Here is a 27,911-nt window from a genome sequence, read left to right as displayed (position 1 = left end):
CCCCCGTAACTGCATCGTGTCCCTTCACCCCACCTCTGCATCCCTGCACCCCATCCCTGCACCCCCATATCCACACCGCATCCCTGCATCCCCAAATCTGCACTGCATCCCTGCACCCCATCCCTGCACCCCCATATCCACACTGCATCCCCAAACCTGCACCCCATCCCTGCACCCCATCCCTGCACCCCCGTAACCACACCGCATCCCTGCATCCCCAAATCTGCACTGCATCCCTGCACCCCATCCCTGCACCCCCGTAACCACACTGCATCCCTGCATCCCTGCATCCCCAAACCTTGACTGAATCCCTGCACCCCATCCCTGCACCCCATCCCTGCACCCCCATATCCACACCGCATCCCTGCATCCCCAAATCTGCACTGCATCCCTGCACCTGCATCCCTGCACCCCCGTAACCACACTGCATCCCCAAATCTGCACTGCATCCCTGCACCCCATCCCTGCACCCCCGTAACCACACTGCATCCCCAAACCTGCACCCCATCCCTGCACCCCATCCCTGCACCCCCGTAACCACACTGCATCCCTGCATCCCCAAATCTGCACTGCATCCCTGCACCCCATCCCTGCACCCCCATATCCACACTGCATCCCTGCATCCCCAAATCTGCACTGCATCCCTGCAGCTGCATCCCTGCACCCCCATCTCTGCCCCACCATATCCACACCGCACCCCTATCCCTGCACCCCATCCCTGCTCCCCCGTAACCACACTGCATCCCTGCATCCCTGCATCCCCAAACCTTGACTGAATCCCTGCACCCCATCCCTGCACCCCATCCCTGCACCCCCATATCCACACCGCATCCCTGCATCCCCAAATCTGCACTGCATCCCTGCACCTGCATCCCTGCACCCCCATATCCACACTGCATCCCCAAATCTGCACTGCATCCCTGCACCCCCGTAACCACACTGCATCCCCAAATCTGCACCCCATCCCTGCACCCCATCCCTGCACCCCCGTAACCACACTGCATCCCCAAACCTGCACCCCATCCCTGCACCCCATCCCTGCACCCCCGTAACCACACTGCATCCCTGCATCCCCAAATCTGCACTGCATCCCTGCACCCCATCCCTGCACCCCCATATCCACACTGCATCCCTGCATCCCCAAATCTGCACTGCATCCCTGCAGCTGCATCCCTGCACCCCCATCTCTGCCCCACCATATCCACACCGCACCCCTATCCCTGCACCCCATCCCTGCTCCCCCAAATCCACCCCACCCCCCTGCACTCCCACCTCTGCCTCCCCGTCCCAGCGCCCCATGGCCGCTCACTGGCCCCAGAGGTCCCAGGACGGGGCTCAAGGCCCAGCCATGCCGCCAGCAGCAGCTGCCAGGATCTGGTCCCACGCGCGCCACACGGATCCCCACGCTGCCGCAGCACCCACAGCGCCCAGTTACGGTTGACACCACATCCCCCCCTCGAAACTTCCCTTGCGGGGAAGTCTGGCCCGGCTGGCGCCGGCAGATCCCACTTCTCCTTTGGAACCTGCCCTCCTTCCCCTTCCCGGCCGTGTGGGAGCGGGGTGCACCAAGCTCCGAAACAGGATCCCCCCGCCATCACTGCTTCCTCCCTCTGCAACCGCCTTCCCTGCACGACCTCAGGTGCGTCACTTCGTCCCCAGCCTGCAAATTGCACAACCAGGCTTGAGAAACCCAGGAAAGGTGCCAGCCCTGCTGCTTTGCACAGGCTGGGGTGCCGGTATCAACACCCTCAAAAGCGGCGAGCTGGGAATGGGCCCGTCCAGGGGCCCCTTTGCACCCCGCGCTGGGGGTACCTGCCCTGCCCAGGGCTGGGGCACAGACCCCCGTGCCCCCTCGGCTGCTCCCCCCTTTCTGCTGCCCCAGTTCCCACGGGGCTCGGGAGGTTGGGAGCCTTTGCCTGGGAGTCGTAAGGAGCTTGTGCCTCGTGCCTGCCGGCCCATCGGCACTGCAGACTTAGCCGAGGGCTGCTGCGGGCAGGCAGAGCTGCCCTGGCCCCCTCCCACCCCAAGGGCTGAGCTGTGACCCCCCCACCCCTGCCTGGTACCCCCAAGGGTGCCCTGCGGGTGTCCCACGACATGCAGCACCTTGGGGTGCAACCTTGGGGGGGTGGCAGCGGGCATAAGCTCGCATCTTAAACCACCCTTGGGATTAGTGGGGAGGCCTGACCTTAATCCCCCTGGGCATGCAGGGGCCCGGAGGGGGCCAGTGTGGGGCTTGCAGGGTCCCCGGCACCCGCTCAGCCATGCTGCGGCCCGGTAAACCCCGGTGGCTGCCAGACATCGGGGTCACTCCTGGCTCTACCCCATCCCAGGGATTGCTCCAAGGCTCCCTTGTGCTAGATTTTCCTCCCCAAACCCCTGACGGTCCCCAGCGTGTGCCCCTCTGTGTTTGTTTGCCATGCCCAAACCCCGGTGCTCCCACCCGGCCGTGCACCCCAGGGTGCCTCCGCAGAGACCCTGACACTCAGTGCGCAAGTGAGCGAGGCCGGGTCACGGCCCCCTGCTCCGGGCTCCCATTTCCCTCCTGCCAGCCCCCCAGGAGAGCCCAGAGCCGGGCTCAGCCCCACGGAACGGCAGGAGGAGCTGGAGAAACCCCAGCCTGACCCAGTGCCGGCTGGAGCGGGGCTGGAGTTCTGTCACAGGCACTCTTGTGCAAGGCCCCCATGGGCTGTGTGAGGTCCCTGGGGGCCATACACACTCCCCATGGGCTGTGCAAGGTCCACATGGGCTGTACAAGGTCCCCATAGGGGTGTGCAAGGTCCCCATGGGCCCATGCAAGGTCTACACGGGGCTGTGCAAGGTCCATGGGGGATGTGTATGGTACTCATGGGGCCATACACACTCACCATAGGGCTATGCAAGGTCCCCATGGGCTGTGCAAGCTCCCCATGGGGCCATGGAAGGTCTACATGGGGCTGTGCAAGGTCCACGGGGGATGTGTATGGGACTCATGAGGCTGTGCAAGGTCCCCATGGGCTGTGTGAGGTCCCCGTGGGCCATACACGCTCACCATAGCGGTGTGCGAGGTCCCCGTGGGCTGTGTGAGGTCCCCGTGGGGCCGTGCAGGGACTCCACAGGTCGTGCAAGCCGTGGGGCACCGAGGGTGGCAAAGGGGCACGGAGCAGCGCCGCCAGCTCAGCCCTTCCCCAGCGTGACCCAGCCCTGCCGTCCCCTGGGTCCTGTGGGGGCTGTGGGGAGGACCCGTGACATTTCCCCTCGCCTCCTGACCCGATTTCTCCCCGCAGCACAGCTGGGCAGGAGCACGAGGTCCCAGCGGCACGGCTGGCTTCCCCCCGACATTGAATAACCCGCTATTTTGGGCACAATCTCATGACTTTTGGGGTCTGGCGCCGCAGGGCTTGGTCAGGCTGGATTCCCACCTCGGGGCCAGATGCGGCACAGAGGGGACACGCTGCAGCTTCTTGGCATTGCCGGCTGTGCGGGGTACCCGCCCCGGCGTTGTGGCACTGGCATCCCTGGCAGAAAGGTGGGGGGCAAACGGGGCACAGGGAGGGGGTGGCACTGGAGCCGGTGTGTCCCCTGTCACCCTGCGAGCACCCGTCTCTGAGATCCCCCGCTGTCACCTCCCCTCCTGGGAGGGGAGGTGGGCACCTTGCTGGGTCCCCACAAGCCAGCCCAAAGCTGGAAGGTGGCAGCGATGCCCCGGAGACCCCTTGGCACCCCTCGCCCTCACGAGGCTCACCCAAGTCCGGGGCGACGTGACCCCGCGCGGCTGGGGGGACCCAGGCATCCGAGCACTGGGGTGGGGGGGTACCACCAGGATGGGCACCCTGGGCACCTACCTGGTTGTGCCTGCGCCCCGGCCGCCCGCCCGTGCTCCCTCACATCGCGGCTCCCCAGTGCTGTGCCCGGTAAAGCCGATTACGCGCCGGCTTTACGGCCCCAGCATCTCCTCCCACCTCGCTCCAGTGCCTGGCACGGCCCCGGGGACGGCAGGGGAGTCCCCTTGGCGGGGTGCCGGGGCCACCCCTGTGGTAGGAGCAAACCTGCACTCAGGGGCTCGCTCAGGCTCTGCATCCCCCCAGTCCATCCCATCCAGGGGAACGTCTGCTCCCCAAAACCCCGGGGGGAGGAAATCTCCTCCCCAGATTCCATCCCCTCCCCGCCAGCCCCTCTCTGCATCAGTGCCGGGTCCAGGGGGCTCCTGGCCCTGCAAGGACCCCGGCTGCCCTGGCTCTCAGCACCCCACCCTGGGCCCCCCTCTGGGTGCATCAGGGTGCATGGGGCCACCCTGCATTCCCCCTATCCACGGTAGGGTGCTGAGTCCCAGCCCTGGCTGCGGGGCTAAAAGAGATCCCCCTCCGGGCCAAGAACAAGGTTGGGGTGCAGCAAAGCACCCCCCCATTCCCCCCAGACAGCAATGACGACAGCACACGGGTGGGAAGGCTTCGGCTGTATTGATTCTGGAAGGAAATACAGGCAGTAATACAGAAGCTTTGCAAGCACAGATACATACGTGGTCTCCCCAGATCCCGCCGGAGTGGGGGGCTTGTGCTGGGGACCTGATCCTGCCCCTGGGCTGCACTCGAGGCAGGGGGTGCTGCGGCCGTTCCCCGGTCGAGGCAAAAAGCTGAAATCTCTGTCAACGGCTGGATGGACCCTTGCAGAGAGGAGAGCTGCCCGTGCCGGACCCCAAAATCCCCTTCACTCAAACAAAAAGCCTTCCTCAGTGCCCTCCTGGCAAACCAGCCCCATCCCCATCCTTGGCCTCATCCTGCCCTGAAACGGGCTCCTGAGCTTCTGCCACCGGAGAAGAGCCCAACTAACCACAGCTGAGAAAAACAGGGGTGAGCCCCACTGGATGCAGCAGCCCCCAAACAGGGGGTCCAAGGGGATCCCACTGGGTCGGAGCCCGCAGGAGCGAGGTCCATCACCCCATCTGCCAAATCCATCTGGTCCCGGGATGCCGCTCCGGTGGGTTTTCACTTCCCCTACTCCATCCACCCTTGATGCCATGCGGGGTCCGGCGGGGCTCCCAGCCCCGCTCCGGAGCGGCCCCCGCCTCGGCTAAGGCACAACTCGGCTGCTTAAAAAAAAAAACAAAAACAAAAAGAAAATCCAAAGGGCAAGAGGTGCCTCGGATGGGAAATACAGTACGTGGAGCGCTGGCAATGCACGTGGGCGAGGGGCTGGGAAGTGGGGGAATGCCCGCAGGGCCGCGGAGAGATGGGGGGCATCGCCTGCAAGCTGCCGGGAGCCCCCTGCGCCGGCACTGCAGGGAAGAAATTTAAAAAAAAGGAAAGAAAAGGGAATTTGGGGTTCAGATCCAAAAAAAAAAAAAAAAAAAAAGGGTTGCAAAGGTGCTGTGCTCTGCTTGAGACAGCAACCCTCCACGGCACGTGCCCGCCGGCGCGGGCAGGATGGTCTGCAACAGCGGCGGGGCTCTGAGCTCGGCCTCCGCCCCAGCACCTCTGCGGATCCGCTCCTGCCGCGGCGCAATGCCCGCTGCCCGCGGGAGCGCACAGCTCGGACGGGGATGGCTTTGCTTCTCCCAGTCCTCTATAAAAAGCTTTGGCAAAAAAGGTATAATCTAAAGACCTATTACACTACAATCTCTTCCTGCACGGCTGCTTGGTAAACACAATTCCTCGGTGTCTTTGGCTGAAGTTTTAAAAAAATTTTGAAGCTGAAAAGCTTTTTTTTGTTTGGTTTTTTTATAGAAATAGATTTTTTCTTTACAAAAAAAAAATCAAAGCATCTTTTAGCATTTTTAATATATATATATATAAAATTCCTGCTATAGAAAACAAAAAAAAACAACCTTGGTTTTTTATATCATTTTTTTAAAGGAAAAAAAAAAATTTCTTTTGCTTTGGGAAAAAACTAGCTCAAGATGGCCAGGAAACACAGGAATGGTGCCACAGAGTTACATGATGCTGCAGTTTTGCACAGCCTGAGCCTGGGAGGAAGAAAGAAAAAGAAGAAAATTAAAAATAACCCAGTGTTCCCATCCATTTGCTCCAGCTGCGAAGGAGGCAGCAACGTCCAAGCGGGACCCTCTGGATGCCCACGGTGCCCGGACTTTGTCTGCCCCGGCTCTCATCCACCCTGGCCCTCGGGGTATAATAAATATCCCTTGGCTGGGGTATTTATAGCACTGAAATCAGAAATCTGAGAATTAGCGGTGATATATGAGGGTAATAATATTGACTAATATTGAGGGTATTAACATTCAAGTGCTGAAATATTCATGTCACCAACATGAATAATGCTTGGTGGTGGGGGAAGAAGAGCCGCGGAGGATGAGGGATGCTCCGGAGCGCCGAGGGGGCCGAGCGTGGGACGGGGTGGGGAGACGCGATGGCCACATCCTTTTCCAATCCCTCTCAGACTCCACGCTCCCCTCACAAAGAGGCTTGTGCAAGCCCAAAGGTGCCCGGGGCAAGAGGAAAAGCAGAGAGGAGGAGGAGGAGGAGGAGGAGAAGGGACCCCTGCAGCGCTGCCTTGCTGAGAAAGGGTGACGGAGGGACAGGGTGGAGACCCGGCAGCACAGGGACAGCCTGGCCCCGGGGTCTGGAAACGGCACTAACCTGCCTACGGGGGCTGGAGTTCCCCAGGAGGTAGGTCCTGGTCACCAGGTTGTCCCCAAGGCCGATGCTGCCAGCGTCACCCATGCTGCGGTAGCTGCGGGTGACGGTCACACTGGAAGTGGACGAGCCCGAGGACATGGTGTTGATACCGGTGTTCTGGTTGCCCGACTTGTCGGCCGGCTGACCGCACGTGCCACAGACCACCGTGCGCGAGCGGAGGTTGTATTCACCGGGGTCCCCAGAGGCACCGCAGCTACCCTAGATGTGGCGGGGGGAGAGACAAAACGACCTTGACCACCCGCCCAAGCACTTCTGCCTTGAGCACCCTGCCCTGAGGACCACGGCGGCACCGGTGTGACCCAGGAGGGCTCTGGAAGTTGGTCTTCAAAGAGGGTCCACACTCCACCCATCACATGGTTTAAAAATAATAAAATATTATTATTATTATATTTATAATCCCAAATTACTGGGGCTGGCACGCTGCAGAGGGGTGAACCATCCCTGCTCCCCTGTCCTTGCACCCCGGGCTCTCAGCACACAGGAGACATCTTAACTGTGCTTCTCTTGTGCTTATCCAAGAGCATCCTCCTCCTCGCTGCCCGGGAGAGTGCAGGCTGCCTGCTTTCCAACGGGAAATTCGCTCCTGGAAAGGATTCAGCCTCCAGATGAATGGGCAGCACTGGCCCAGAGGAGCTTGGCTCCTCCGCCCAGGGATAATCGATATCCATCTCGGCACGGCTCTTCAGATCCAGAGAAGGCAACGGAAAGCGGAGGATGGAGGCCCCATCCTGCTCCTGTCACACAGAGCGCCGGGGAACGGCATCTGGCAGATTTTTCACCAGCGTCGAGGCACAGCATGGCAGTGACGACATCGCTCCACGCACGATTCGTGCGGGCATCGCGTGTGCAAGACAGATCTCTCCCTGCGGGACAGGCTGGTGGGGGCTCCTGGGCTGCAGCCAGGGACGCTTGCTTTGATACGGGGAGAAGCGGCTGCAGCTCTGCTCCTGGCATGCTGCCTGCTCTCTGCCTGCTGCCTGCTCTCTGCCCGCTGCTCTTCCCAGTGCATATTTCAGCTCTGCGAGGGGAGCGATGGGCTGAGAGGAAGGACAAAGTCACCTCTGGATTTCTTCCAGCACCCTCGTGAAGCGGAGAGGATGGAGCAGCTGCCGCGGAGAAGTGTCGTCCATCATCTTCCCACCATCCTGTCCTCCACCTCCGAGCGATGCGAGGTACCAGCTCAGCCTCCCGCCCGGCTCCTCCAGCCCTTTTCACGGCAGGTCACGGTTGCTCAGGGTTGGAGATGACTTCCAGCAAGGTCTCTAGAGCTTTTTTGGCAAGCAGTAATCTTCTCCAGGTGCCGGAGGTCTGTTGGCTTCTCCCGTGTGGTTGTTTCCCCAGCAGCCTGCCAACTGCCTTCTCCCTTAAGGCCTGATCCTGTGCGATGCTGAGCTGCCTTCCACCCTGACTGGGACCAGACCCGAGCTCCCCCAGTATCCCTGCGACAGACCCCCTGAGACCAACGCCTTCCCCAGCGCGGTACTCACGTGGTGATGGCGGTGGTGGATGTTAACCTCATCATCGTCCTCATCCTCATCTTCATCGTTGATGATCACGGTGCGGACCAGTTTCCGCATGGCCACCTCCTGCGGGGGACAGGAAAGGAGTTGGGGGGGTTCGGTGTCTGCCGACCCCCTGTGCCCTGAGCCGGTGCTGCCGTCAGGCTCTCACCTCGCCGTTGGAGTTGATCAGGGCAGTGCGCAGGCTGTCCCCCGAGCCCCAGCTGCTCTGGGCTTTCCACACCACGTTGCTGGGGGGGCTGTGGGTCGCCCCAGCCCCCGAGGCCCAGACCTAGGGAGAAAAGCAGAGAAAAAAGCAACGCCTCAGGTCTGCAGAGCCCAGAACCCGGGGACACGGGTCTGTCCCCCAAAAAAAGCCACGCGCCAAGGAGCCTGCGCCATGGCTCCAACCGCTCCGCATCGCCAACGGCCCGGCTGGGTTTGGGATCTCACCCGGATCCCTCACCAGGCAGTGACTCACCGTGACCATCTGGCCAGCCTTCAGGGTGAACTTTGGGGGGAAGCGGTAGGTGATAGGGGGATCGTCCCCATTCTGCCGCTTGATCTGCCAGTTCCCCATCGCCTGGTCCTGCAAGAGAGAGAGCAGCAACCCTGAGATCCCCCAATTCCTCCCCAGCTTGTCCCAGTTCACCTCCTCCCCGTGGGGTGAAGTAGGGTTGAACTACACTGCCAGGGATCCTCCCCAGAGGCAAACGCACCTCGTTGGACTTGTTCCTGAGACGGACGAATCTGCCCTCCAAGTCCACCTCCTCCACACCGACGCGGCCGCTTGTCCGGGCATGGTGGGAGAAGCTGGTCCGGCTCTCGCTGTCCTCCAGCTTCCTCTTCTTGGAGGAGCCCGGGGTGGACATGTGGCTACGGGATGCACCTTTGTGGGAGGAAGGGCTGGGGGACAGCCTCAGCCTGGGCAGGAGGAGAAGGAGAAATGGAACCAGTGAGGACACAAGGGCCGGGACCCCCATAGCCCGCTGGGTGCTGTGCCCCACGCTCACCGCTCCTCCTCGCCCTCCAGCAGCTTGCGGTAGGCATTGATCTCCATGTCCAGTGCCAGCTTGATGTCCAGCAGCTCCTGGTACTCGTCCAGCTGCTGCTGCATGCGTGCCCGCATCTCAGCCATCTCCCGCTCCTTGTCGGAGAGCAGGCGCCGGTTGGTCTCGCGTTCCCTGGCCAGAATATCCTCCAAATCGTGCAGCTTCGCCTCCTTGGCAGCCAACTGTGTGGGAGGGAAGGTGAGGGTGGCCACTCCACCTGGGGCCATCCCCAGAAGGAGACCATCCCCGGGGGCGGACATCCAGAGGAATCCCTTGGTCCTGACTCACCTGCTTCTGCAGCTGGCTGACTTCAGAGGAGAGGTTGTCGATGCGGATGCGGGTTTGCTGCAGCTCCTCGTGGGCAGCACCCACCATGTTGCTGTTCCTCTCAGCCGACTGCTTGGCGTTCTCCAGCTGGAGGAGAAGATGGGTGGTTTAGCATCCCCAGCACCCACCGGCATTCCGCGGGGCAGGGTGGGAGGAGGACGGCGGTGTGCGGGTGCTGCTCACCTTCGCCCCGTAGGTCTTCTCCAGTTCCTCCTTGTAAAGCCTGATCTGGGCTTCGTGCTGGCTCCGCAGCTCCTGCAGGGCTTCGGAGAGCTTGCTCTCAAACTCCCGCTGCCGCCCGTTGTCGATCTCCACCAGCCGGGTCTCGTGGCGGCGCTTGGTCTCCCGCAGCTCCTGGGGACAGGTCAGGGGACACGGTGTCACCTCGGGATGGGATCGGCTTGGGGATGGGGACACAACACATGGGGGGGATGTTATCCCAAGCGAGCCCGGCACCGCAGCGGCACATCGTGGCTCACCTCGCTGTAAATGTTTTTCTGGAATTCAAGCTCTTCCTTCAGCGTCTGCAGCCGGTTCTCGGCGTCCACGCGGCGCAGCATCTCATCCTGCAGCTGCTTCTTGGCTTCGCTCAAGGCACTTTCCAGCTGCAGGGAATTGAGCAGGACCGTCACGGCTGGCTCCTGGGGGCTGCCCAGGCACAGCACCCGGGGCTGGTCGGGGACCCACCACCCAGCTGTGCCCCACGGTCCCCTGGCACAGAGGGGACCTGGGGGGTCCCTGGGCCAGCTGGGGACAGGGCTGTTGCCACCACTTACCTTGGCCACCTGCGCCCTCAGGTCCCGCACTTCGGACTCCAGATTCCTCTTCTCGCCCAGGGCTGTGGAGAGCGCGGCCTCCTTGGAGTTAAGCAAAGCCTCCACGTCCTTGAGGCGCGCCTGGGCGGTCAGCAGGTCCCCTTCCTTCTTGGCATTCCTGCAACGCACCGGACGGCGCGGGTGAGCAGCGCGGCAGGGAGAAACCACGCGTCGCACCCCGAACCCCCACCCCAAGCACACAGAGCATCGCGCCGCACCCCTCCGTCCCAAAAACAGTTGCAGGATTGTACCTAACACCCACCCGCCAAAGGGACTGGCGGGTCCTGGCCACCCGGCGAGTCCAGCACCGGTTTGGCTACTGAAACGCAGAAAGGGCTGGGAAAAGCTGGGTGAGCAGGGGTGCCTGAGGGCTGTAACGCCCGTGGGCGGTGCGCACACCCACGGCCCGGCTGCACCCACTAGAGGTCAGTGCGGACCAGGCCGGCGGCGGAGCGGCGTGGTGTGGCAACGGTGTGGCACGGTGTGGCATGGCATGGCACAGTGCAGCATGGCACAGTGCAGCATGGTGTGACACGGAGCGGTGTGGCGTGACACGAAGCGGCGTGGTGTGGCACGGTGTGACAGGGAGCGGCACGGTGTGGCATGGCATGGCACAGTGCAGCATGGCATGGCATGGCACAGTGCAGCATGGTGTGACACAGCGCGGCACGGCGTGACACGGTGCAGCATGGTGTGACACGGCGCAGCACGGCGTGACACAGTGCAGCATGGTGTGACGCGGTGCGGCACAGTGCGGCATGGCATGGCACAGTGCGCACGGCATGGCACAGTGCGGTGTGACGTGGCGCAGCAGTGTGGTGTGGCACAGCGCAGCATGGCGCGATACGGCGGAGCGCGGTGTGGCACGGCGTGGCACGGTGTGCCATGGCGTGGCACAGTGCGGAACACCGCTGCATAGCGCAGAACCGTGTCACACAGTGTAGCACGGTGCAGCCTGGGGCTGCGTGGTGCGGCAGCAGCCGGGAAGGAGCGAGGGTGCTGGAGGGTGCAGAAGCCACCCTGTAGCCAGGGCTGCCCAAGCGAGGCAGCGGCAGGGCAGAGACCGGTGACGCCTTGCCAGCACCGGGAGGCTGGCGCCTCTCCCTGGGGCGGCTGGAGGGCACCGGGCGATGAGCGGAGGCCGGGGGCTGCCCCGGGTGTGGATGTGCCTCGCCGTGAGCTCAGCCCGCCGGGGTCGCTTGGTGGGTGCCGAGCAGCGATGCCAGCCCCCCGTGGCCCCAGCCTCCTCACAGCACAGGACTGGGGACGGGCGTCCTGGCCTCCAGCATCGCCGTGCAACTTCAGAGCCCCCGCGCCATCCCGTGCCTCCGTTTCCCCCCTTGCTGTTTAAGCCCTCCAACAGTAGGTCAAGGCCATTTCTTACAGGCAGCAGACTCGAGACACATCGCTGTGTGCATAGGGAATCTGATCCGGCTAAACCACCAAAACGCAACCTGACGCTATTTTGGTAGGCCCTATAAAAAGAAAAGACCCAATGCTCTTTCTGCAGCACCCAGTGGCCGTCAGCACCGGGGTGGTTTGCACTGTCGGCTCGTGACAGAGATTGTCACCCTGCCTCCCTCAAAATCGGGTGTAGGACTCACGGAGGCAGGATGCACCCGGGGCCCGGCGCCGGCTGCGGTGCCCCCTCGGCCGTGGGCGAGCGCTGGCTGCACGCCGGCGCGTGGTGCACATTCCTGGGGCGGTGAGCACGCACCCGCGCCATTAGATCATGGGTAAAAAAATACCAGGGAGGGGCTTGCGGCACAGACGGCGCTCAGCCTGCCCCGGCTGCAGGATCCGGCCCTGAGACACCGAGGAGGTGGTTCAACTCCTCTCCTCCTGCCCACGGGGACCAGGGCGAGCAGGGACTGGCATTCCCAGATTTGCACGTATGTGGGAAGCTCCTTGCTTGGCCAACAGCAGATTTTCCTGCGTTTCTTTCTGCTTTCCGACCCGAGCCAGCGCGGAGAAGTTCTTCCGAGATATTCATACCGTGCGAGGCCCTGCCGTACTCCATTAGCCCCCTTTTGCGGGGAACCGCGGTCCCGCTTGCCGGAGCCGCCCGAGCGCCACGCCACGCCGGCGGGTACTTCCCCTGCAACCCACTCCTTTCATGCCACTGACTCATAGGACAAAAATGCCATCTGGGAGCGGATCCGGAGCCTCCTCGGCTCATTGCAAACAACATTTGAGGCTGAGTTTTCCCATCTGGCAGTGGCTCGCCCTTGCAGCCAGCGTGGCCACCCCGGCGCTGCCGGCAGGGTTTGATCCTGCTGTCCTTGATCGAGTTACCCACTGGTTAACTCCGGGAAAAGCTTGCCCTTGGCATTTTGCTTCTGAAGCTCTTTGCTCGCCGTGTTGGCTACAAAGACTTGGATACAGCTGGGGGTCACCGGCTCTTTGGGATGGTGCTTGTGGCACGTGCAGCGCCAGGCACCTCCTGGAGCCTCCGACTCTTTAGGGGCCGCCAGTACCATTTATAAGTGAAATATGGAGGGGAAAATGCTGAGACTGGATGGTTACACCAGTGGTGACAGATTTGTCCTGTCCGGGGACTGGAGGGATCCAGAGCTCAGGGCAAAACACATTGATGCCTAGAAAGCCCCATGGTAAATCCCAGAAGACTCGAGGACAAATCCCTTTTCCTTAAAAGCCTGTGGTGCTCAGCTCTGGGCTGCAGCCGGGAGGAGCAGGGACGGGAGCTCGGAGCTCACCGGCCGGGCTGCGCGGTGGCGGCTGCGGGGCTGAGCTTGGGAGCAGTTTTTGCAGGAAGGAGAGGGATGAGAGGAATTCCGTCCTGTCCTGTCCTTTCCTCCGGCGAGTCCGGAGGTCTGTATGACACGGCTCTCTGGGACCTGAGCATCTCCCCCCATGTTCCTTCAAAACACAGCCCTGACCCCGAACACGGCAGCCTCCAGACGAGATTTCAGCACGCACGCAAGTCTTCTCCCGCCCCAGAGACCCCTGCGCCCACCGGTCCACACAAGCTCTTGCGATCCCCGTTCCAGCCCAGCCAGGATTTGGGTTTTCCCCTCGCCTCCCGTTGGGTCCTGCTTTTATTTCGCCCGCAGCCTCCCAGGCTCCAGCTGGCGCTGGGCTAAAAATAAAAACTTCCATGGCAGCTGCGTCGCTCCCACTTCCCTCGGCAAGGGGACGAACGGGGACCTTCCTCCTCCTCCCCGGAGGGTTTCACTGGTCTCCCCATCTTGCCTGCTAGAGCCAAAAAGATCCCAAATCCTCTGCCAGCCAAAAGAGAAGCAGAGATCCGCCCTGAAGGGCTGCGTGCCTGCGGCCAGGGGCTCAGCATCCCGCAGGATTTGATCCCCTGTGCCAGGAGAGCCGGGTGTAAAAACATGCATTTATCGAAGCCAAGAGGAGAAAACACAACAGAGGCACCGAATCCTCAAGAAACGAATGTCTCAAGAGAAAAGATGGAAGGAAAAGGGGCCTCAAGACGTTTTATTTTTAGCTTTTAAAAGCAGGAAGGAGAAAAAAAAAAAAAAAAAAGAAAATTGCAGCTGACCTGCCAGAAAATCCAAATGTTAATGGAAAGTTGGACCTGCTCTGACTGCACTCAGCACAGGCACAGAAACGAGCCTGCAAAGCGATGGCTTCAAAAAGGGCCGGGGCCGAAGACCCTGAGGGCGGCCGGGCGCTGCGGAAGGCTCAGGGACAGCCCCGCAGATCCGCCCAGGAGCTGCTATCGCTCCCCATCGCTCTGCCCCAAAATCCCAGCCCAGAAACCTGGCAGATCTGGGCTCTCCTTCTGGAAAAGCTGAGACCGGTCAGAGCCGTCGGAGCTGACGGGCGGCGAGCAGCTTTGGGCACGCGCCCTGCCCGGCTGGTGGAAAGGTGCCAACCCTCTCCGAGAAGCCAAAGCCCACGAGATGCATTTTAGGAAACACCCTTTGGTTTCACCCTACTACGAATCACCACGAGCCATTTCTGAAGCACGAGGCTGCTCCCGCGGCTGCCGTTCAGCGCGACGGCGCTCGGGCAGCGCCGAGCTTCGCACGCTGCAAGGAGACCAAGGGGGTGGGATGGAGCCAGTGGGAGAAACGGGCGTTCCCCTCCTTCCCTGCCTCCAAATCGCAGCCACCCCGCCCCTGACAAAGCGCCAGGTCAGGGGAGCTCGCAGGCTCGTGCCCCGTCTATAAATCTTTTTGCACACCTGCAGATCCCCAGGGACCGCGGATTTCTTTCTCACCTTGCTGCCAGGGAGCCAGGCGACACACCAGCCCGCTCCCCTGCAACCCCGCCACAAGAGTGGGGAACCGCTACCCCAGAAAAGGCTTTACGACATATTTACAGGGTTGGGAAACTGAGGCAAGAGAGGCGTCATGTGCCCAAGGAGGTTTGTGATGGATGTGATTGCTGGGAGGACCCAGAAAACCTGCTCTGCCCCACCTTGGGCTTGCTGCTCTGCACTGCGCTGCCTTCAGCACCTGGGATCGGTCCCAGGGATCGCTCCCCCTTATCCCAGGGATCGCTCCCCCTATCCCAGGGACCATTCCCCCTATCCCAGGGCTTGTTCCCCCTATCCCAGGGCTTGTTCCCCCTTATCCCAGGGATCGTTCCCCCTATCCCAGGGATCGTTCCCCCTATCCCAGGGCTTGTTCCCCCTATCCAAGGGACCGTTCCCCCTATCCCAGGGCTTGTTCCCCCTTATCCCAGGGATCGTTCCCCCCTATCCCAGGGATCGTTCCCCCTTATCCCAGGGATCGTTCCCCCTATCCAAGGGACCGTTCCCCCTTATCCCAGGGATCGTTCCCCCATCCCAGGGATCGTTCCCCCCTATCCCAGGGATCGTTCCCCTTATGCCAGGAATCGTTCCCCCTTATCCCAGGGATCATTCCCCCTTATCCCAGGGACAGTTCCCCCTATCCCAGGGATCGTTCCCCCTATCCCAGGAATCGTTCCCCCTTATCCCAGGGATCATTCCCCCTTATCCCAGGGACGGTTCCCCCTATCCCAGGGATCGTTCCCCCATCCCAGGGATCATTCCGCCCTATCCCAGGGCTCGTTCCCCCATCCCAGGGCTCGTTCCCCCATCCCAGGGACCAGGGCCCCACAAGCAGCAAGGACAGCACGAGGAAAGGCGGTCTTGGGAAAACCTCTGCGGTGGGGCAATGGGAATGTGGCAAAGCAGCTTCTCCCAGCTCCTGACTCATCTCTGCCGCTGTGCCTTTGCCAAATCACCAGGATAAACATAAGCCGGTCTCCTAGCAGGGGAGCTGTAAATAGCCGGCGCGATGTATAGCGAGGACAACATCTGCACGGAGCCGGCATCCTGTTAGGCACCAAAACCCCTGCCAAATGGCAGCCAGGGGATGCCAGTGCCGGCTGCCTTCAAGGACGCGTGGAAACAACCTCCACCCTCCGGTGTCGGCTGGGCCAAAGCCCCTTCCCGGTGCCAGGGTTGGTGCCGGCCATGCCGCACGCTCCTGGCACGCTCATCCCTGGGGCCGAGGGGCTCGCTCAGCTCCCCGTGGCCCCAGTGGAGCGAGAACGGCTTGTTGGCATCTCCTAAGAGCTGGGCTTCCCCCTCCTGGAATTGGGATCTGGCCTTTCCCTGCGTCCTAGAAATGAACCAAAACCGCTGCGTCGTTGGGAACCAGAAAAGAGCATTTCACAGGGATGCAAACGGACCCTTCAGCCTGGGGTTCCCAAAACCTGCGTCATTCCTGTCCCTCCACAAACCCCATCACCCGGAGCCTCGCTGGGAGCTGCGAGCGCGTACAAAGCCCAGCGCGACTGGACCCGATCGCAGCTGATACCTCCAGGAATCGGCTACGAACGCTCCCCACGAAGCCTTTAGGAGCTTTTCTCCTTTCACCGCGATACACCGGAGCACCGGGATACGCCCTGTGCCCACGCCCCGGCTCCCCGCAGCCTCGCCTCCCATAATGGGAAAAAGCAATCAGGCATCATCAGCACTGCAACAAATTGACGCACGTGACCGCGGCGTGGACCGATGGCCCCCCTCACTACTTAAAAGCCAGAAACACGATTTCAGAGAATAAATCGTGTATTCAAAAGCCTCACACACCTCGTGTTGTCTGGGGAGCCCCGGTGTCACTCGCTCCCCGTCCGGGGCTGTCACGCCAGCGCTGGTGACTCATCCCAGCCTTCGCCAGCGGCTCGAAATGGAAATCCCGAGTCACCAAGTGAGGTTGCTGTTTGGGCTGAGTCCCCCCTAGTAACAGGAGGGCTCCGCGGTTTTGAGGGGCGGGTGGTATTACCGGAGGGGTTTTATAGCTGGAAAAGGGGTTTTTGCCAGCTCCCACGTGGGAGTCGACGGGGGAACGGACGGGACTTGGCTTTCCGCTGCCCACGCTGCGCTTTTGCGGGCCCCAGGTGAGGTTTGCATCCATCTATGTGGCTGCACGGACAAGGGGCAGGATTTATTCTCCACAGACGCGTGCCCCAGCACGGAGCAGGTGCAACAACTTCCCACCGCATCTGCCGGTGCCCTGCCGCCTGCGAAACCCCCTTGCACAGCCGCCTTTAACTTTTCCAGGGCGCAGCAAGCCCCAGGAGACAGATGCAAAGAGGATGCAAAGGGCTGGGAAGGAGCAAGTGAGCATCAGCTGCTGGAAGCCACCCGTGCCAGCAGCGTGCGGACCCCGGCACCGCTCGTGGCTGAGCCTCGGGGACGAGCGAGCAAAACAAGGGCAGAATTTCCCTCTGGATTCCCTTCGCCACCAAAACCCTGGGTTACCTGGAAGAAGCCAGGCCTCCAGGCTGGGATTACATGCCATCAGCTGAAACTTGATTTAGCAAGACTGGTCCTGCCCCAGGTTTGTCCCCAAAGCAGAGCTCAGCAGTTTGTCTGCATGGTGCACGGGAAAAAACCCGGCCAACATTTCTGTCTGTGCAGGTCCCCAGGGCTTTGGCTGATCCTGGGGTTTCCAGAGGGAGGGCTGCTTCCTCGCTTGCAAAAACTGCCGTTGCCGTTGAGAAAAATCACCGAAGACTTTAAAAACCCCTGAACATCTCGACTGCTTAGAAAGCCACGCTCAAACACGGATCAATCCCCACTCGCCAGCCCGAGCTCGGCACAACCCCAAGCCATGCGTCATCAACATGCCAGCCTGCCTTTTGCTGCCTTCCCATAGAATTCTGAATCAGGTTATCTAAAAGACACTTGATGGCCTGGACTTAAACCAACTTAAATATAGATTAAAGCAATAATGTCCTTCATCAGGAAAAAGGAACTCTCTAAAAAAGACTGGAATTGGGCTGGAAAGACAATTTTCTTTAGACGTAGCTCAAATACGTGAATACCCCACCTTCGACGTTGCTCACCTCCCATCTTCTGCGGACAAGGTTTCAGTAGAAAAGGCACAAGGAGAAAGCTTGTTTTTCCAATCCAGAATTTACTAACATTTTGCGGTGTTGTCTATAATATAAAAGCCTGGTTCAAGCTTAAGCCTGCATTGGGCGTGCTTCTGCCTTCGGGAAGAGGCGATAACAAGGAAATTCAAAGTATTCATTGCAATACTGTGAACGGTCACAACGGTGACAAGCGCAGTTCCATATCTTTAATATAAAGGGCAAATATTCACACAACAGTTACATTTTGGACTGAATGAAATTTAAGGGATTTTGCTCAGTCTGGACTATTTTATTCCGACACAGCAAATCCCAGTTTTCGCAATAACTGGGTTTAAACTTAATGGGAAAGTTTTGTACGTAATTTTTTTTTTTTGGCACCTAAAACAACTCCTAGTGTTGCACCTCCACAGAAATCCCAGCACGTTCGATTGCTCTTAATGCATCCTTCTCTTGACGAATGAGAAATGCGAAGCCTATAAAACACCGCCTTAAAGCACGAAGACAAAGTGCAGATTCCCGGTGTTCCCCTGGGAATTCGACACGGCGGGGGGAGGCCTTGCAAAGAGAGTTAAAAGCAGTGAGCTGAGTCACTCGTATTAATCACGTCTTCGGGATGGGGAGCGTTGGGGCAGGGGGGGAAAACAGCCGTAAGCTCGTGTTTCGCTGGGAGCTGGCAGCTGGCGATGCGGCCAGGACCTGGGGCAGCGGAGAAGGAACAGGGATGCAAATCCCAGCCCCGGGAGCAAGGAAACGCGTCGGCACCATGCAAATGTGGCGGTGGCCTCCTTTCCCTCTGCACACACGTGCGGTCCGCTGGCATCTCTGAATGCAAAGCTTTGCAGCCCCGAAGTGGGGTGACGGAAAGCGATGAGGAGGTTGCTCTGCTCATGGGGCCGTCGCTGTCCCAGCTCCGCTGTGGGGACAAAGCTGCACCCCAGCCGGTGCCTGCTGCATTGCACCGATCCTCAGCGGGGAACAGGGTCCCTGGGCGAGATGGGACGAGGCGGAGACGACCCAGGAGAGGCAAGACAGGGAGCAAGCTCAAGGTCTCCTTTTTCCTCTCCAGCAGCAGCAGCAGCTCACCCCATTTTCCATTAATCTGAGTACGTAAAGCTTCCGGCCAGCAAAATTTGCTTAAGAAACAAAGCAGGGGATTGTTGGATCCAGCTGCCACCCATCCTCCTGGGAACAAATGCGATTGGTATCCCGGCTCCCAGAGCGCAGATAAAGGCAGGCGAGGTGTTTACATTGCCACAAGGTTTGTTTGCATGCAGCGGCGGCAAGGCCAGCACGGGTTGCACTGGAGCCGCCTTGTTTGCCCGCTTCGGCTGCCGGCGTGAGTCACCGCCTCCATCAGGGTGGTTGCCGCAATGGGTCCGAACGCGGTGCCATTGGGAAAAGGCAGCTCGGCGCAGGGACGAGCGGCGGCGAAGACGAACGCCGGCGTTTTGCGGCGCTCTGCCATACGCAGCCGGTGCATGCTCCCAGCACACCTCTGCCCGCTTTCCCTGCCAGCACGCGCTGAGCCAGGATGAAGCCCAGGCCTGCTCGACATGTGTGCAGGAAATAACCACTTCCCCACCGGTGAGGACCGCGGACATGGCATCCCTAGAAAGCGCAATTTAGCCCCAATCGTTGCATGCACAGCATCGCCCTGCCAACGGGGCCGCTGCGAGAGGCTTCAGCCTCACCGTTGCCTCCCTCCTGCTCAGCCGTCGCCACAGGGCATGCCCCAGTCCGGCAGCTTTTTGTACTGGAGCGACAGAGCCAAGGCTGGGTTGCAAAAAGCGGCGCCGCTTGCTAGTTGGGACACGCATGCCGCAGGTTTGCGTCTGTGCCCTGCAAATGGGGGCTCCGGGTGCAACCCAGCCTGCAAAAGCGTGATGCCAAGGAGCAAATCTGCTCTCCCCAGCACTCTGCTTCCCCCCTAAAGCCCACGGCGCGAAGGCTCAGCTTTGCAAAACTCTCCCTAATTTCTCCCAGTGCCCGCAGGGCTGTGGGGAGATGAGTGGGGGAAGGAGCCCTGTGGGGGAGCATCCTCACACCCCACAGATGCTGGCGGGGAGCGGGTTATCTGCAGGCACCCGTCACGCCAGGAAGGAAGGGGAAGGCGAGCGTGACGGCCGGGGGCCTCCCGAAGACGTGGCGAAGCATGGCCCCGCGGCGGCCGCACCCTGCTCCAGCCCAAGCCGTGCAGCTGAGCGTGACTCATCCCCCTGCTCCTGCCCCAGTGCAGATCTTCCATCCTCCTCCTCCTGCGCTGCAGCCTCCCTCTCTGTCCCCACCGAGGGGGACAGGCGTTAAAAAACCATGGCGAGTGGCAGGGAGGTTTTATTGCCACCATTCGCAGGGCTTCACGTTATTGCTACCGTTCACGTCCTGCTTCAGCACCGGGCTGCCAAGGCTCTGCGAGTGCGGCCGGGGCTGGATCCAGAGCCCTCCCCGAAGCCACCGGTGAGCCCAGAGCCCTGCTCCGCCACCAAATTGCAAGGAGAGGGGGACAAGTGGCTCTTCCCAGTGGGGACTGGGAGCGCAGTGGGGCAATTGGCCACCCCCGGTGCTGGAAAACAGCCGGGTGCCCTTGACCACTGGGTGCCCATGAGCACTAGGGCCAAGTCTTCTTTGGGCTCCTACCCCTTCGAAGCCCAGATGTTGCACATTCATGTCAAGAGCTTGACCTTTTTTTTGGGCTCACGTGACTCAGAGCTGGTGCTTTAATGGAGAAAGCACGTCCTTAAACTGTTATTAAATAAAACCCCAACAAACTGGCACCACCGAGCTCAGCCTCCAGCGGAGCGCTGCGGCAGGGGGATGCCAAGCTTTGCTCAGCCAGGGCTGGGGACACCACGCTGGATGGCAGGAGGACGCGGGCATTGAAAGCAGGAGCCAGAGCAAGTGGCTGGAGGTGGCTTTTGTCCCTAGAGGGTTGAGAAACCTCCGCTATCAGAAACCCTCTCCTACAGAAGTGCTTCTGGGCCACTCGCAGCCCCGATGCAAAAATGCGAAAGCTTCAGAAGAGCTGTTGTTTGCTCCTAACCCTGGCTCCATCGCCTCTTTGCAAGGACACGGCGCCAATGGTGCAACCCCGTAATTAAGCAGGGTAAAGCAGAGGCGGCGGGGCGTTCACCGTGCACGCTGCCGGGTTGTTGGGGAACTTTGCCTCTATCGCTGCCGCACCTCCCGGCTCTAAACCAGGAAGGCAGCAATAGAGCATCACGGTTGGCTACGGCTTGGATGATAACCCCAGCCACAGGCACGTTCGCCTTCATCATGGAAAGGAAATTGGTTTACGATCGAGAACAGGCGATGTTGACTCAGCGGCGCTCAGGAACAGAGGTGTCCTAACCCCAGGTTGGTTTTGTGGCCTCTCTGCGGGCTCGGTTCAATGCACTTCATTAACCAACTTCCACCCCCCTTTGGCTCTCCTTGCACCCACAGCCCCAGATCACACCGTGGGCCTCACCGCCATGCTGCAATGCCCGTCGCATACCGAAACGGGGCTTCTCCAGGACGGCCGAGAGCCGGGCTGCAGCGTAGCCATCTCTGCGCTAGGGACTGGCGCACGGGGCTGCAGCTGCCACCGCATCGAGCGGGGCCGGGGGACCGTGCCAGCCCCTTGCAGTTGTTCAGCTTCACAGTGGGGCTATTCAGCCCTCGGCACGGAGAGGAGGCAGGTGGGCACCCAGCCCTGACGCCCCGGTGAGGGGCTGCGGGTGACTGATGGCAGCCAGACAGAGACGGGTTTCACATGGCACCGGCCTCAGCTGTTTGGGAAGGTGCTGAGCCAGTCACGGAGGAACAGGCTCGGCAAACGGCCTCGCAAAGAGAACGGGATGGGGAAATGGGTAAGGCAGCTGGCAGCAGGAGAGCAGGAGGCGATTCCCAGCTCTGCCCCAGGACAGCCCATCCCAAACCCACTGGGCTGATGCTTCCCAGGGACTCCTCCACGCCAGCCCTAATTTTGGCCAGGACCAGGGGAAAGAACTCCGGTGGCTTCCTCCCATTCCGGCTGCCAACAGCAGGGAAGGAAACTGCTGCTCCCAAAGGGCATGAATTTAGCAAAATAAGGAGCTGGCAGCAGCTCGGCGTGCCCCACCCCAGCCGTGCCACCCTCTTCGCGTGCCTCTGCTGGGCCGGGAAAGGCTCCGACTTCTGCTGGGCTCCGAAGTTTAAGTGTTAATGGGATTCAGACAACTGAAGTGACGTGCGCGAGGCTGAAAAACACTTGCGGCAGCAAGCACGGCCAGGGCAGGCTGGGACGCGCCGCGCTAGGCGCTGTACGGGGAACGGATGCATTCCCACCCCAAAACCATCCCCGTTTCCCTTCGCAATTGCTTTTCTTTAATCCCCCAACTCTGAGGTTGAAGTCCTTAATTTGCCAGGGTGGATCCTGTCGTAATAAATATGTTTAAGGCAACGGGATTTCTTCTTGTTCCCCTTATCCCCGGGGACAGGCGGCACAGCGAGGGGACAGCCCTGCAGCAGGACAGGGTAGCAGCAGCGTCTGGAAAATGCTGGCGAACGCAGCCAGCGATGAGAGCAGAGCCACAAAATGAAAGTGCTGGAGCATTTTCCTCCGCCTGAGATTGTCCTGCTCGGGGAGCTGGGGAAAAAGGGGGGCTGGATGTTTGCCCAGGCAAGAAATACCCCCGCACAGAAATAGCCAGGGGCTAACAAAAGCCTCAAAGCAACGGGGTTTTTGCCACCGAGCCTTTCAGCGCCGCACCGCGCAGGCGTGCCCGGCCATCCAGAGCTGTCGGGAGTCTATGTCAGGGGAAAATAAATCTGTCCAGAGCGCTGGACACTCCGAGGCGGCGTGTTTAAGAGGGTCCCCGAGGGGCATGGGGTGTCCTGGACCAGTCCCGGCTCCACATTGCCTGCTCCCCCAAAGCATCACCCGGCTGCACAAGCTGTTCTTTGTTTGCTCCGAAAGGGCAAAGCTTCCTCTGAGCCAAACCGTTCCTTCCCTGGCAGGGTTTCTATGAGACAGAGGGGGGGAAACAGCCCAGGAGCCTGAGGTTTCTCCCCCACGCAAAATGTTCCAGCGCAAGCACATTGCTGCTAAAGGCGGCACAGAGGCAGCGCCCGGCCCTGCGGCAGGGAGGCTTTTTTTTTTTTTTCTTTTTCCTCCTTTTTCCAGTAAACGGGTGCCGTTTACCTGCTCCTTCCTTCAAGGTCATCACTGGGCAAAATCCACCTGGGATGGGGAAGGGCTGCGGGGTTCACCCCAGCCCTCCTGGCACCCTGGCTGCTGCCTCCTCTGCTCTGCCCTTGGATGAGCTCCCTCACCGCAACAACCTTTGGAAAACAGATTTTTCCTCATTAGGGCCAGGGATGAGATCTGGGCCTGGGGAGGAAGAGGGACTGCCAAGGCGCTGGCTTAATCAGGTTAGGGGCTGCAATTCAGGAAGCCATCGTTCATCAGCCGCACTGCTAACGAGGGCCTGGTTCCTGTTTCGGAGGAGGGAGCCGGCCACAGCCCAGCCACCCCTTGCCCCCATGGGAGCGGGGCACCGAGACCCCCCCCGGGGCTCCTCTTTCGGGGATGGAGGTGCCCAAGGGCCGTATCCATACACCCCTGCACCCCCAAAGTGGGGCTTGCACTGACAAACACCTCTGCCTCGAGGATCCGGGATGAGGGGAATCCTCAGCGGAGCAAGGCGAGGGCTGTGGCTCCTGTTTTCCCCCTGCGAGTCAGGGGCCAGCTCATGGAGAGGTGGCGACGGGCAGGACCGGGGTGCAGAGCATCTCTCCACAGCAGCCCGGTGCCGTGCTGGAGCCTGTGCCCTCCAACCCCACCTGCCTGCCCCTCCTTGGGGACCGCAGGTCAGGGACACCTGGAACAGGGGCATTTCAGGCTGGTCTGGGCTCTCCCCATGGTCCGGGAGGGGACGATGCCAGGCGCTGCCAGCACCCCCGAGTCACCGGCCGCCCTCGCTGCACCCTCTGCTTTGCCTCAAACGTGGCTCCGGCACAGCCAGCAGCCACACGGGGCTGGGGAGCCAGCAAGGAAACCCAGGGGCTGGGGACAGGCACGGCATAGGGCCAGGCAGCGGTGTCCGGAGGGGGTCCCTTGTCCGGGGGCACAGCCAGCACCAGGCCGCACAGGGATGGGGGTCCCCTGGCGCAAGGAGCCAGGGTGGGTGCTTTGGGAAGCCCCTGCTGGACTGGCATCGAGAGCAGCCGAACAGGCAGCGGGAAGGGTCCAGCCCGAAGGGAAGAGCAGCCGGCCAGGAGGAGAGGGGTGGCGGGAGGCACAGGGCGGGCAGCTGCCTGCACCTCTCGACCCAGCTCTGCCCCAGGCCGGCCAGACCCTCCTCCACCCACGCAGCTCTTGCACCAGTGCATCAGCAACTGGTGAGACTGGTCTGCTGTTTGCACACCCTGTCCCTCTCCAGCCAGTACCTCTTCCCCCATGGGACACCCAGCTCCTCTCCCTCCCGGGGTGGGCCCAGCACCCACCGACTCCACCAGCGCCGGGCACCGTGCCCGCGGCCAGACGCACCACGCCATGCCCCGACACCCCCAGCCCCCCGCCCTCCCTTCTGCGCAGGCGAGACAACCCCGGCTGCGGGCAGCGGCGATGCTGTGGGTGCTGATAACATGGCCCCAGAGCCGCCTGCCCGGCGGGAGATACCCAGCGCTTCCCCCGGGGCTGATGGGGAGAGCGAAGGGGGTGCCGAGTTATTTATTAGCCCAGCAAAACGTCACTGCAGTGAGGTCAGCGAAACTGCCCGGGACAAGGCGCTGACACAGGGGTCGGGGTGGGCAGGCAGAGCCAGTGGGACCGGTACTTCCCTGCCCAGCCAGATAACAGAGCGCAGCGATGGCCGCACTGCCGCCGGCGCGGCACACAGGTCCTGCCCGACCCCGTCGCCTCCGACCCATCCGCAGGGTCGGGCTTGCGGCTGCCCCATTCCCAAAAGATTCAGGGCACCCCACCAAAGCAAGCCCTAAGAGCAACATCACGGCTTGGCAGCTGATTTGTGCCCCTCTCTGAGCAACTCTGCCACATGGAGAAGGTCCCCAGTGACGCGAGATGAGCGGCAGCCCCTTCGCAGGGATTTTGGGGGTTGGAAAGCGGCCCCCACACCACCACCCAAGGAAGCAGGGGCACGCCAGAGGCAGGAATGCATAGCACCGGCTTCCCCCGGCCGAGCTGCTCTTGCGTCTCGTGAACTGTGACTCAGAGACGACTCAACACATTGAAACACCTCTCTCCTTCAGAAACCACCCTCACCACCCGTTCTCCGAATACGGTGGTCTGAAACCCCACCGAAACCCGCCTCCAAACCAAAAGCCGCTCTTTGGGAATCCCCTCGAGTCAAAGCACTTCTTCAGGGGGATCTGTCAGCGTTAGGGAACAAGCACAGAAAGCTCCAGGAACGCAGCCCATCGCAGGAAAAAGCTTAACATTTTTTTTTTTTTTTTTCCCCGCAAGGACGGATCTGCAGCACAGCCAGCTCCGGGCTGAGCACGCAGCTCTCAGCCAGGGACGACTGCAGGCCGGGCATTTTTTCCAGCCCTCGAAAGATTGCAGCCAAGATAGTTCTGGGTTTGCATAAGGCAGCAAAAGCCTTTAGACAGCTCAGCTCCTCAGCTCGCCAGCTCCTCGGGATCTGGTGAGCAGGGATCTGCCTTGCAGCGAGAGGGACGAGCAAAGCCGCCTTATCTAGGGACAGAGCCGCAGCAGCGCACGGGAAACAGAAAGCTAAATATAAAACACTGCACCGCTTTCAAAGACAGCTGTAAAAGGCTGCACGTTCGCTCCCTTCCCAGTAGGTAGAATATTTATGGCATCTTCTGAGGAAGTTAATTTTAGCCTCATTTGGTACAGACTCAAAAACGAGGTATCCAGAATAAGAGGCAAAAGATCAAACGGAGGAAGAGGGGGTTGTCCCGCCACTGCCCAGCCCAGATCCTGCCCCGAGCCAAAGCTGATGATGGAAAGGGACCTGCTCCTCCGTCCACGGAGCAGGACTCGGGGAGCTGAGCATGACAGGGCTGCGTTCCCAATGTCGCAGGGGCTGGCAGAGCCCCGGGGAAGCCCGGCGGCCAGTCCCGGCCCGGCCAGCAGCGTGACACCAGCCAGGGAGCCCCGTGCAGGGACCTGCGTCCTCAGGGGCCCTGCGCTGGGCGTCTGCCCCGGTCCCGAGGAGGGGAGGTGGCAACGAGGTGGGCATTTCTGATGTCAGGAGGGGAAAGAGAGAAACCTGAGGGGAAGGGGCTGGGGGGATTTGAGCCTCAAAGCAGACCTGGAGCACATCGCCCAGAGCCAGCTGATGGAAAAGGGATGCAGGCGTTGCCCGAGCATTGCTTGCCCCCAAGCAGGGGACCCCGCAGAGCGGGAACAGCTCGGCATAGGGAGGGTTAAGGCAAACAAAACCCAAGCAGGTTCTTTAACCGATGCCAAAGACAGCAGAGGAAAATAGGACAAGCAGGCGAGATCTGTGGGCAGGACAGAGCCAGCTGGCTGGCACCGCTTCCCGGACTGCGCTGGAGCGCGTTTAGGAATAGCTCCAGGATGACGAACGCGGAGGGGCCGCCAGCCCAGCGCTCGCGCCCCGCGTCGCACAGACCCTCCCCAGGAGCCCGGGGCACGTCCACGCAGCCCCGGCCCTGGGCTTTCGCAGCTCTGCTCCCAGATCCCCCCCTCCAAGGGCATCCCGGCCAAAGATGGCGCTTGGAGGGAGAGCAGGAATGCCGGGAGAGCTTGTCTCCTCTCTTGGTCCCTGCCACGGACACTCCTGCCCCAGCCGGGTCACGGGTTTCCCCTCTCCTTGCCTCCTCCAGGTCGCTCTTTCCTCCCTCCCGGCTCCCTGCCAAGCGTGACGACAGTGACCGTCCCGCCGCCATCCCTCCCGTCCCCAGGGCGCTCACCGGGCTTTCAGCTCCTTGTGCTCCTCCCGGACTTTGCTGAGCTCCAGCTGCAGCCGAGCTCTCTCCTTGGCCACCGAATCCAAGGTCTTGCGGGCATCCGCCAGCTCCGACTCGTAGGCAGCCTTGATGCCCGAGACCTCGCGGCTCACCACCTCCTCTGATTCGGTGATGCGGAGCCGCAAGCCGGCGTTCTCCAGCTCCAGCGAGCGCACCTTGTCGATGTAGACGGCCAAGCGGTCATTGAGCTCCTGCAGGTCCTCCTTCTCCTGCAAACGAGTGATGCGGGTGGGGGACAAGGGGGTCCCCGAAGCCCCGCTGCGGGTGCTCCTCTTCTGCGAAGGCGTCGCCATGGGGTCCGGCGTCGAGGCGAAGGACACGGCACAGGTCACAGCTCAGCGTCCCACGCCACCCACCCAGCTGTCTCGGCTGCTCCTGGTTGTCTGAGTGACTTGCTTATATCCCAGCTGGGCTGTGCACCGGGAGGAGGAGCTGCGAGGAGGAGGAGGGTGGAGTTATCCGAAACCCTGGGTGGAGACAACCCACTTGCATCAGTATCAAGGCCCTTGCTTGGGAAAGGCTGGAAAAGCATCCCTGGGAAAAGGGGCCTGGGGAGGGTGGCTGTGGGGCGCGCAGCCCAGGGTGACCCCCTCGCAAACACCCCGTGCCCCCCCTTTTCTAGTGCAACCCCCCCAGCTGAGGCTGGCTTTCAGCCTGGGGGGACTTGGCAAGGGCAAAGTGCACCCTGAGAGGGGCTGCAGCAACGGGGCGCAGCCAGGCACCCCCAGGCTGGGCACCCCCAGGACATCACTGCCCCACAGGACAGGGCAGGCGGCACCCCAGCAGCTGACCCCGGGGTGCTGGGGGGTCTTTGCGCACCCCGACTGCAGGAGCCCCAGGCTGCACAGGACCCTGGAGCACCCCAGACTCTGGGCTCCGGGGACCCAAATACAGAGTCCCAGGTCACCCAAAACATCATTGCCTAGGGTACCCCAGAACCGCGAGGCACCACAGACACAGAGCCCTGGGGCACCAGAGGATGGACGGACATACTGATGGGGATGGACACCCCCCCACCCCCATTTCCCCAGCCCTAGCTTTGCCCAGTTCTCTCAGCACTGGCTGTCCCCATTTCCTAGCTCTCCCCAGTACCAGCTGTGCCCAGTTTTATCCTTTTTCCCAGTTTCCCATGCCAGCTGTGCCCAGTTTGTAACTCCCCCAGTTCTGAGCACCAGTTGAATCCAATTTCCCCTGCCCCAGTCCCCTACTCCAGCTGTTTCCCATTCTCTCACCTCCCAGTGCCAGCCATTCCCAGTCCCACCAGCACTCAGCCATTCTTCCACTATCTCCAGTTCCCAGCATGGGTGATTC

At 61.2% G+C, this 27,911-nt stretch overlaps 1 protein-coding gene across 1 annotated transcript; it reads right to left on the bottom strand.

Moving 5' to 3' along the window:
• Nucleotides 1-4,415: 4,415 nt before the first annotated feature.
• LMNA (lamin A/C) lies at nt 4,416-27,002 on the bottom strand. The gene is made up of 12 exons (XM_087772072.1): nt 26,544-27,002; nt 10,284-10,440; nt 9,987-10,112; nt 9,691-9,861; nt 9,469-9,594; nt 9,142-9,362; nt 8,848-9,052; nt 8,610-8,717; nt 8,301-8,420; nt 8,117-8,215; nt 6,570-6,827; nt 4,416-5,938 (listed from the first exon to the last, which is right to left on the bottom strand). The coding sequence occupies exons 1-12, from the start codon at nt 26,891-26,893 to the stop codon at nt 5,906-5,908; spliced, it is 1,974 nt and encodes a 657-aa protein (XP_087628198.1). The 5' UTR covers nt 26,894-27,002; the 3' UTR covers nt 4,416-5,905.
• Nucleotides 27,003-27,911: the final 909 nt, after the last annotated feature.

This window comes from Nipponia nippon, unplaced genomic scaffold (assembly GCF_047370975.1).
Source record: "Nipponia nippon isolate SJK-2023a ecotype South Korea unplaced genomic scaffold, ASM4737097v1 scaffold_36, whole genome shotgun sequence".
NCBI lineage: Eukaryota > Metazoa > Chordata > Aves > Pelecaniformes > Threskiornithidae > Nipponia > Nipponia nippon.
Note: the sequence above shows the minus strand (reverse complement) of the source record. Positions and strands in the feature narration are given on the sequence as shown.

Excerpts from the sequence above, each read along its gene's own strand:
- LMNA (XM_087772072.1), bottom strand. The coding sequence starts at position 26,893 with ATGGCGACGCCTTCGCAGAAGAGGAGCACCCGCAGCGGGGCTTCGGGG. Across the intron at positions 10,113-10,283 it reads TGAGGGCGCAGGTGGCCAAG|CTGGAAAGTGCCTTGAGCGA; the intron begins GTAAGTGGTGGC and ends AATTCCCTGCAG. Across the intron at positions 8,718-8,847 it reads TCAGGAACAAGTCCAACGAG|GACCAGGCGATGGGGAACTG; the intron begins GTGCGTTTGCCT and ends TCTCTCTTGCAG.